This window comes from Athene noctua, chromosome 8 (genome assembly GCF_965140245.1).
Source record: "Athene noctua chromosome 8, bAthNoc1.hap1.1, whole genome shotgun sequence".
NCBI lineage: Eukaryota > Metazoa > Chordata > Aves > Strigiformes > Strigidae > Athene > Athene noctua.
Genome location: NC_134044.1, coordinates 5411376 through 5422516, shown reverse-complemented (window position 1 = coordinate 5422516; position 11141 = coordinate 5411376). Strand labels below are relative to the sequence as shown.

At 44.2% G+C, this 11141-nt stretch overlaps 1 protein-coding gene across 1 annotated transcript; it reads right to left on the bottom strand.

Moving 5' to 3' along the window:
• Positions 1 to 5942: 5942 nt before the first annotated feature.
• On the bottom strand, positions 5943 to 7001 carry GPR148 (G protein-coupled receptor 148). The gene has a single exon (XM_074912788.1). It carries the CDS (start codon positions 6999 to 7001, stop codon positions 5943 to 5945), a length of 1059 nt encoding a protein of 352 aa, XP_074768889.1.
• Positions 7002 to 11141: the final 4140 nt, after the last annotated feature.

Sequence of the window (11141 nt, the reverse complement as noted above, 5' to 3'; positions counted from 1 at the left end):
TTTCCCTTTTGTTCTATTCTGGGTGGTGTGCTGTTCTGCCCGAGAGGCTTTTTGCTGTCCCGGTTGCCGGCACAGTGCCCCCGGCCGCCGGCATCCCCACCGCCAACCCCACTGGGTGGCAGTGCTCTCCCAGGAGTTTTCTCACGGGTGTTGAGTTCCTGGAATGCAAACGGACAGAACAGTCTCCTGGAGAGAAAAACAGTTCCAGGTACTGTTCCCAGCCTGATTCCTGGGACTGTCACATGCTGTACCAGAAGGGGCAAATGTGCAACAGGCCAGGAGGGCCCGAGTCTGAAGTCTCAGCATCTGGGTCAGCTGTAGAGAAAGAAAAATAAACACTGAAGAGGTCACGGCCGGGACGCTCTGGGACACTCTTGGCCAAAGGCTGGGAACATATTCCTGTCCCTCCTCCCCTGCCTAGTTGCTGGGAAGAGCCAACTCAACATTAAATCAAGACAGAAAACACTGTGCAAAACAAATCTGTCCAAGCAGAGAGTAACAACTCCTTCCAGCCTCTCTCCCTCTCTGTAATGTCTCCTTTTGCCTTATACAGTATTAAAAATAGTATTTCTTTCATGATGGGCTGAGAAAAAAAATGCAGGTTCCTGAATTTCAGCACACTGACACCAGAGTGCTGAGTGGTACAGCAGGGCCCACAGACCATGCGGGCTGAGCAGGGCAGATGCAGCCTGGGGGTAGGTGCATGCCCCCCAACAGGTCTCCACCATGTCCTTCCCTCAGAAAGACTCCAAGAAGTCCTGTCGCTTCTGCATTTTGCCCCATGACTTGAAACTCACTTCTGTAATTCCAGCCAATCCCCACATTTTCTTACTCTAATTTTCACAGAATCACAGAATAATTCAGGTTGGAAAAGACCCTTGGGATCATCGAGTCCAACCATCAGCCCTACTCTACAAAGTTCTCCCCTACACCACATCTCCCAACATCTCATCTAAACGGCCCTTACACACATCCAGGGATGGTGACTCCACCACCTCCCTGGGCAGGCTGTTCCATTTTCCCTCAGTCCTTCCATTTTTTAAATCGGTCTACAGGGACAGAGAAGGCAGATGAATGGGGGATGTCTCCCTTTCCCGTCAAGAAGTTGTGATTTTGTATCTTCACCTCTTGCCAAAACTAATGATAGTGTCTGCTGAAGCTGACTGGTTCTTCCTACTGTGAACCCTCATAAAAACCAGGAGTCCTCAGGAGTTGGTTGCTGATTTTCTCCCCTTGATGTCAGTAGCAAAACTTGTCTTTATTTTCTTGAGAAAAATAATCCTCCAAGTTGGAAAAAAAGTTGTCCAAATAAACTTCCAAATACAAATTTGTAACTCTACATATCAGAGACAGAAAACAGCCTCTTGTTTCTCCTCTTCCCCAGCCACACCTGCAGACCTTGGGTGAGCATGAGCCAAACCATCCCTCACTGACAAACACAAGACAGCAGAACCACAGCTTGGCTCCTTTCCCCTCTCCTAACTCATGAGAGTCTCTCAAAAATTCTAGCATTTTAGTAGCAGTTCATGAAGAGTTGTTTTTATTTACCTCCCTGCTCTTTGTACCTTTCACATTCATGTTGCCATCTGAAGGACAAGAAGCATCTTGAAAAACAAAACCATTCAGGATGAGTAGTTTTATGAAGACACCAAAAATCACAAGGCTTGTGAGAAAATGGCAAGAACTAGCAGTTCTGTGCCCTCAATTACCAGCAGCAAGGTGGGGGTGGAGACAGGAGACAACAGAAATCAAGTTTCAAGGAAACTTGTGATTTCCTTTTCCTATTGTGGGCTCTCTGTCATACATACCCACCTCATACAGGGAATGGCCACAATCACAGTTTCTGTCCAAAGGACGTACAGTATCTCAGTGTACAAAACCAGCGACTGGTGAAGTGAAGAGCAGAGGAGTCCCTGCAGGAGCTGCATAACCTTTTTCAGGGGCAGCCAGGACTGTTCCCCAGGGCTGGGATGCAGCTCCAGGGTTCATGGGGCTGCCTCGAGTGCAACCAAGCAAATGCCAGTTTCCTTCCACTCCATTACTATGTTCAACTTCCCTTAGAAAATGACACAGCCAACTATAGAGCAGGAGTAGACACTTTAATATTAATTACTAAAACTGCAGGAGGTTAATTAGTTTTACTGAATAATTACTGAAATCGTTGCAAATGAACTAAACCCCAACTCCAAGGCCGTGTGCTTGTTTAACTGCCTGGAGATTCTCTGCAGCTTGTGACACTGAAACTGATCCCATTTGAGGCTCAGATCTAACTCCAGATTGATTTATTTCCCCGGTGCCATAGGGTACAGCCCCAGCCCCTGGAATGCAGGGCTGACTCCCTTCAGTCTGCAGGTTACAGACAGCAGTCAACTGTCTGTCAACTGAGAGAAGGAAGAGAGCAGCGGTGAGCAAAGTGACAATGCTGGCACAAGAAAAGGGGAAAAAATGACCAGGAATATATTTAGGCTATAAATTAGAATACCTTTAGTGATTCATGCTATTGCAATTCATTAAAAGATTACTGCCTCCAGCTGCCAAATCACATGTTAAAGTCAACTGCTCTCCATTTGACTTTAAATTAAAATACTGGGCAGGCACATCGACATCCAAGAAGCTCACTTATGTGACCTGGGAGAGGTCGATAGCTGGGATCTGGTAAATAGTCTCAGTTTGAATTTCCAGAGCTTATGTGGAGACATCCTTACAAGGTTGCTAATCACTACAGCCATAACGCTTTGGCAAATAAAGCAATCTAATGATCAGTAAGACGAAACTCAAGACATTTATGAAAAGAATTATAGGAACCTAATGCTTGTGACATTGCCCTGGTGACTCCTTTGGTCCCATTCAGATAGATTGGGAAAATGCCTGAAGGCAAATGGTTCAGGTGTGTGGTGTGTTTCTTCTATGCATGCTGTAACATACTGCTTTTGCATCAAACAGCACAGCAATATTCCAGGGGAAGAAGTTGTCTACAGTCACTTCAGAAAAACTTACCTATCTAATGTTAAACCACATTCAAGTGGATTAATAAAATATCAACTTGCAGTGCAGATGACCTTTTTAGAATTCCATCCAACTTGACCAATTTCAGTTCAACTAAAACCTTTACGAGGCAAATACCCATTTTAGGGAACAATTTCAAGGGCAGGAATAAGATTATTTTATTCATCTTTCTTAGAAGGTTATTTCCACAAAACAGTGTTTTGTTTGCCTGACAACATCACTGTAGACAGATTTCAGACTTACCACGATTACTAATTCACTTTCTTACACTTTCAGTGTCCTTCTTTATCTTACCTGACTTCTAGTTGTCTCTAGGGAACTGTAATCTGTATGCAAGAAAGAGTTACAGAATTGGCGATATAATTCTACCCAAATCTGTCCTGGATATTAACTTCACAATTGACAAAGGATAGCAGGAAGATCAAGTACTATGAACCTGCAGCTACTCAAAGTCACTTATGGCTGTACATAGAACTACATTACGTTGTACTATTTACACAGTTATCTTTACTACTTAGCATGAAAATTTACAACATAGGCAAATTTCAGGTAATAAAGCTTGAAAGAACCTTGCATGGGCAAAACAACCTGTAAATTATCAGTATCTTCGTCAATGGGCATTGGCGTAAAGATTTGGCCCAAGATATGAGAGGCCTGGGCAGTTACGTGTACCTCTTTCGTTCTTGATCATACCGCATGCTAAAGAGGTTTAGCAGAAAGCACCTGATCTAGTATACAGGCATTTTCCCCATCGTTCCTAGTGTTATGGAATAGTCGTGTTATAGGCTGAATATAAAATCTTTATGCAAACATAACTGGTGTGATGGATGTCTATAGTACATTCATCTTGAAGAAAAATAAAAACAGCCAGTAAAAAGCAACTTCTAGGTCCTAATTTTTTTATTGAAGAGGATTGAGAAGAAATGTTGAGTTTTTTCCTGAAAAACAAAGCAATTAGGAATTTAATGCTCCTTTGGGTCAAAATAAGGGAAGCACAGAACCACAGTTAAAGCAAATGCACAGTATTACAGTTTATTCACTTGCAGCAACTTTACTTTAGAGATGCTCTTACACAAGAAGTGTCCCTTAGCAGCAAAGCCTCTAAGATGACCCTGCTAATTCCCGCCTCTGAACTGGAATTTGTTAACCCCCTCAATTGTGCTGACACAGTTGTTTGCAGAACATCCTATAAAGCAGATTGCTGGGATAAACAGTTAAAATGAAAACAACACCACTTCTCTTTGGAGGGGTATTTTTAACTTGCAACCTCAGAAGCAGTTGTATCAGCAAACTGGAGAGAGCAGACACTGCAATGTGAGGAGAGTAACAAGCAGTATGGGAACGAGGAGAGAAAGAGATCAGCAGGAACCTCTCGAACAGGCTTCACTGCCAAAAAACATCTCATGCAACCAGACACCCATCTTCTCCTGGCTCACACTTAGTGGAATTCTTCAGATGAGTGTGAAATACCCAAAAGCCACATTCAGCATTTGCTGTGTATTGCTTTAAGCAAACAGAAGGTGGAGAGAGTCTGCACAGAAGGAAAATATTGTGCAGAATGATACAAGGGCCATTTTCTAATGTCTTTTTTTTTTTTTTTTTTAAAGTCCAATGTATTTTGTATAAAAAGTAACAAATTCTAAAATTATTATCTTTAAAAATACAAAAGCTCTTTTCTCAAGTCCAAGGAACAGCACTGCAATTTACATTTCCCACACTGATGTTTATGTCTAATGAAAATTTGGTTTCTTTAAAGATCAGAGATATTTTTCACTCATCTTCTGTAGGCAGGTAGGCTGATCTGGAAAACCTAAAAGGCTCTTATAAGATACTATTTTTCTTGCCCCTGAGTACATCAACAGGCTCTCCAGCCTCTCCTGACCTTACTGGAGGTTTGGTGGCAGGTACACACCACCAGCACTGATAAGGTGCAGCTGTAACCTGGGATCAGGCTGCTAGAGAAGATTTTTGTGAGCCAGAACCGAGAGATGTCTTGGCAGGGACTCAGAAGCAGGGTTTACACTTAGTCCCTCGTCCCAGGTCGTGTCTGAGCCGTGCTATGGGTACACCCGTGCCAGCCTCACACCTCGCTCCTGCCCAGCTGCCCCAGCTGCTGGCTCAGCCATGGCTTGGTCACACCAGTACAGACCCAGCAGGGAATCAGGGCTGTGGGCTGGCCCAGGCTGCCCGCAGCCACCCGCTCAGCTCACCTGGCATGGGCACAGCAGGCCAGCACCCTGCAGACAGGCACTGCCACCCCTGCTCCCAGCTCGTTTTCCCTCAGCCATCCAACTCTGTTATTGCCTGACAGCGACATGTGCTGGGCTGCCCAGCAAACATGGTCAAAGGTGACTTCCCATCAGACTGAGATTTTATAAAAATTCAGTGTTGTGCAGATTGTCAGACAGAATCCGTAAGGCTGCTAATACACTAGCAGACTGCACAAGATGAAGCACAGCATATCACTGAGTACAGCAGTTTCCAGAGGCACCTCTCAGTGTATGTTTTAAAGAGTAAGACATTGGCTACCAACCTTACAAAAATACACTGTGAGTGAAAGAAATAGCTATTCTTATCACAGCACGTCTGGCTAAGGATCCTCTCTTCTGTAGGTGCCGCTGTCAAGGTTACCCCCTTTGCTTTGCATCATCTATTTTTATTTTCCTATTTTCCAGAAAGGCATCTGCTACAGGTGGGTGAAAGTCTTGGTTCTATATCTCCTCCAAAGCATACTGCCTTCCCACATCAGAACAAAGCTTAGAACTGTGATGTGATGAAAGATCTGTGGCCTTCTGGCACCAAGGAGGCAGAGTGATCAACCCATGTCTTCTCTGATATGGGTCAATCACTTCTTCAGAAGCTGAGTGATTTCCACCAGGCTTGCACGCTCACCGGGTAAGGACAACTCCTCTGCTGTGGCTGTGCTCTGTGTCAGCTCAGGATGGTGATGGAGCAGGTGACACCAGGTGAAGATGCTTTCTTCTGACAATGGTTTTGAGAGATGCTGAGATCTCTCTGTATCGAAGCCCATATAGAAAAGGGAACAAAACTTTAGGCAGAATCATCACGACATTGCAAACTGTCAGGGAGACCCAGATTCCTGTCTGCAGTCTGATGACGACATTAATGCACAAGAATGATTCTATAAAAAGGGCCAAGAGTGGAAAGAAATAAAAAAATAACACAGTGTTGTGCATTAAGAATGTTACACTGGCTCTGGAGCAGATGCTCTCCCAAATACCCGATTGTTTGGTTTTAAAATACAGAAGAGCATAGCAACAAAATATTAGACACAGGCAGAGAAAGATAACCGTGTTAGAAAGCCAGAAACAGAGTTTCACAGCATCTGTCCCATTCAAAGTTAATATTAGTATTACTGGAACCGAGCACATTTCCAGCACACAGGGCACAAAGCTGTGAGTGCTCGATAGCACCAAGAAGAAAATCCCAGGGAAAGCCCCAGAACACATCCATAGTAACACAATAATTTTTCTAGTTCGTGAAGGAGGCAGAATAGCAACGTAGCGCAAAGGAAACAAAATAGCTATGTATGTGTCCAAGACTATTGCAGCAGCTGTGAACAATCCTCCACAGTAAGCCACTGCCAGCAGAAATAACAGGAGGACACAAGCTTCCTTTGGGAGATGTACATGTGCTGCATTGAGAGCAGCTGACAGGGTGTAGAACAACAGGTAGATCAGATCAGAAAGCAGAGCGTTTCCCAGCAGCATGTACCTTGTTTCCTGACGGATGCTAAACCTAGAGAAGATCACAAACAAGATGGTAGGAATAATGAGGACACCTGCCACGAGGCAGACAACTGGAGGGATTAAAAACATCTTCATGTTTATGCCTGATGGGTTGAGAGCCCATTCCTCCAGCAAATAGTACCAAGAAGTGTCATCCAAATTTGAGGAACTGTTGAACTCTGTCTCCCTGTGGTGGTATACAGATGTATTCGCTCTTTTTACTAAAGTACAGCCAGAGAGCTCCATTCCTTAGGGCTTTGGGATGATTGTCTGACTTGGAGAAGGCAAGATCTTCTACATTACGTCCTCAGAAAGGCAAAATGCAGCAGAGGATGCAAAAAGCCCATAGAAGCAAACCGATTCCTGTAGCCAATTCTACCAGCTCTTCTCAAGGACAGAAAGTTGAAACTTCTTGAATTCTGTGGTGCCAAAAGATGTTTTTGTCTAAAGTGGAGATTTTCTTTTCTTCCTGCAAAATCTAATGCTTAGAAAAGAGAATGAATCTTTGTGTGGTTTAAAAAAAGTCTAAATCCCTCAGCCAGCTCTTTGATCAGAAATGAATGGGTTGATCGCTTTCAGTAATTTGAGTTTGTTCTCATCACATTATCAGTCCAATGAGGCAGATGAATTATTAGCTTGATTAAACAAATATGCAATGATACAGAACAACATTCCATGTGTACTGATGTAAGAGTCATAAATGTGATTGGGTGATGTTTTGTACCAATGTGTATGCAACCACACAATTGATTTGAACTGATCAATAAAAATGTCTCTCAATCTCCTTGTAAAATTGTATCACAATGGCTCTAGTGAATGAAATTATCTTATTTATAGATGACAAACCTCTTTGCTTCAGTGAATCAAATCATATTATTTATAGATGATAAGCCTTCCCCTGCTTTTTTTACTGCATGGTATATAAATACTGAATTCTCATCTATTACAAATTTACAGTCAAACTTTGAATTGTCTGGGATGAGTGACATACACTATAATGTATCAGCATACCCTACAGCAGACTTGGCATTTTCAATGTCCATCTGGAGACCAGTTCTTGGCTTGCTGGCCAGCACGCTGCTGCTGCTGCACTGCACTGCTTTTACTATCAGATCTCAGTATCAGAGCTGGGAGTGCAGTGAAAGAATTGTGAAGGATCTGGACTGCAAAGAAGGAACTCTTCAAGTTCTTGCAGGCATGGTCTGATCAGAAGAAAAGCTGGTATTTTAATAGGCTCAACACTGGCTAATAAAGCTTTACTTTTAGTCAAAAAGACTGTATCGATGCAGTTGTACATCATCATCTGTGATGCAAAGTGGGAATAGCAGCACTGTTTTATTTCATGGTCTACACCTTCTGCAGTTGCTTACCCCTGTGTACACCACACAAAGCAGCACACCGCTGCTATGACTTTGCTATTTATGCCCCACGTAAACAGCAAAGACAAGATATCTGCAGAATTTGCAGCTTTGTCAACTCCCAGCTCTAGCTGCTCTTCTCACCGGTGGTGCAGGGGTATCCTGGAGCTTTTTAAGTAACGGTAAACGTCAAAGGATTACTCCCAGTATTTGAAAAATAGTGTGTGCACAAGCCAAAAGTCTAATAAAATAGTCAAAACAAGTAGTCAATGAAATCTGCTGGCTGCTCAACTGTTTTGAAGTTATATTATTTACTTAGGTGCCTAAAAATAAAAATGTCTAAGTTCAGATAACCTCTCTGGCAGTCTTGACAAGTCCGCCAGGACCTCCCATGTTCACCATCATAGTCAAATCTTTAACTGTTGTTTCAAATATGATCTTCCTTCTCCTCTCAAGTAACATAGATTCTACTCCTGGTGCTACAAGAGCAGAGGGAACGTGGCTCCTTACTTAACATGGCATTACTGTATTCATTATTTCCCCAGCACTACCAGCATATAGCAGTGCAGCACACTTCCATCTGTGGGAGACAGTGCACAGTCTCACCTTGCAGAAGGTCATGCTGTGCCATGGACATGCTGTCTCAGGGCATGCCAAGTAACAAAGCAGACAGCTTATGAAACTCAGCATCAGTCATCAAATCTTGTGCACTTTTCATTTCCTTACACACTGGTAGTTGGCATCCGTGGAACTGTATGTTAAGACAATTTGACAGGCTATGCCATATGGAACAAAGGGAGGAAAAAACAATGATAATTTTAAGAACAGCATTTCAGTTGCTATGGTGCCTGGGTAGGCAAACAAGGTGATTATTTTTGCTCACTCAATCCTGCATCCACTGAAAAGTGTGTGAACAATATTGATGCAATTATACATTTGGCTTCGGGATCATGCTCTGCGTCTGTCAATGAGTCACAACACAGTTATGGCAGCTCCCAGATCATGGCATTTCAAGAATGTCCTATTAATGGGCAGATTCTCTCATCTCCACATAAAATCAAAACTGTATTTTCCACCAACTGGTTAGGATTAAATGTGAACAAGCAAAAAAGTTCATTGTCATCTCAGCTGCACACTTTTGGCTGATAGAAAAATAAATACAATATACAATGATCTGCTGGCTTTTTTAGGAGTGTCTAATGCAGCCAAATGCACAGAGTGATGTCATACAGCAGTGTAATTCTGCAAATATATATCTCAAGGGCTAGTTGTTTTTATATAGTTCTTCGATTAACAAATAGTTCTTTTTTTTCAGTTTGATTGTTTTTCTTCTGCTGCCTGAAAACATGATCCTTATAGCAGAGCTATTCCATCCTCTTGGATAAAGTACTAGTTATCATGAGCTAGAAATCCCAGCTACATCTGGGAGGGTAACAAACACTGACGTCCTCACTCCTGAGAAGTGCAAAGTCTCAGAGTCACAGAATCATAGAATATCAGGTTGGAAGGGACCTCAAGGATCATCTGGTCCAAACTTTCTTGGCAAAAGCATGGTCTAGACAACAGGCCTGGCACCCTGTCCAACTGCATCTTAAAAGTGCCCAATGTTGGGGAGACTATTCCAGTGTCTGATTGCTCTCATTGTGAAAAATTTTTCTCTTGTGTCCAATTGGAATCTTCCCAGGAGCAACTGTAACCCATTACCCCTTGTGTTTTCCATGTGCCTCCTTGTAAAAAGAGAGTCTCCATCTCCTTTGAAGTCACCCTTTAAATACTCAAACATGGTGATAAGGTGTCCCCTAAGGTTTCTTCTCTGCAGGCTGAACAAACCCGGTTCTCTCAGTCTTTCCTCATATGTCAGGTTTCCTCGTCCTTTGGTCATCATTGGGGCCCTCCTCTGGACTCTCTCCAGCTTGTCCACATCTTTTTGCATAAAGGGAACCAAAACTGATGTCATGGTTTAGGCCCAGACAAAAACTAAGCACCACATAGCCGCTCACTCGCTCCTCCCCCTCAGTGGGATGAGGAGGAAAAAAACATGACAAAAGGCTCAGTGATCAAGGTGCAGACAGGGAGGGATGGCTCACCCATCATGGTCATGGGCAAAAGACAGCCTTGACTTGTGAAAGAGACATCAATTTAATTTGAACACCACCACCACCAATCAAAGAGAGTAAGACAGTGAGAAATACAACCACATCTTAAAAACACCTTCCCCCCACCCCTCCCTTCTTCCCAGACTCAGATTTGCTCCTGGTTTCTCTACTTCCAGCCCCCCCAGCAGCACAGGGGGATGGGGGTTGTGGTCAGTTCATCACTCGTTGTTTCTGCTCCTTCCTCCTCAGGGGCAGGACTCCTCACACTCTTCCCTCGCTCCAGTGTGGGGTCCCTCCCATGGGAGACAGTCCTCCACAGACTTTTCCCACCTAAGTCCTTCCCACAGAGCTGCAATTCTTTACTAACTTTTCCAGTGTGGGTCCCTCCCACGGGCTGCAGCCCTCCCAGCACCAGACTGCTCCAGCGGGGGCTGCCCTCAGAGTCCCGACCTCCTTCGGGCGCAGCCCCTGCTCCGGTGTGGGGTCCCCCAAGGGCTGCAGGTCGGCATCTGCTCCCCGGTGACCCCCATGGGTGCAGGGCACAGCCTCTCCTCTCACCGTGGGCTGCAGGGGGGGCTCTGCTCCGGTGCACCCCCACCCCCCACTTCTCCACTGACTTTGGCATCTGCATAGGTACTGCTCTCATATATCAGTCCTCTCCTCTGCTCCCCCTTTTCCAGAATGTTCTTCCCCTCTTAAATATGTTATCACAGAGGCGCTAGCACCGTTGCTAATTGGCTCAGCCTTGACCAGAGGCAGGTCCAACTTGGAACCAGGGGAGCTTCTAGCACCTTCTCACAGGAGCCACTGTTGTAGCCCCTTCCCTGCTACCAAAACCCCACCACACACAAACCGAACACAACTGAACACAGGATCCCAGGTGTGGCCTGACAAGCACTGGGTAGAGTGGGATAATGACTGCTTTATCTCTG

Bases quoted from the DNA above. Each gene is read 5' to 3' on its own strand.
- GPR148 (XM_074912788.1), bottom strand. From the start codon at position 7,001: ATGGAGCTCTCTGGCTGTACTTTAGTAAAAAGAGCGAATACATCTGTA.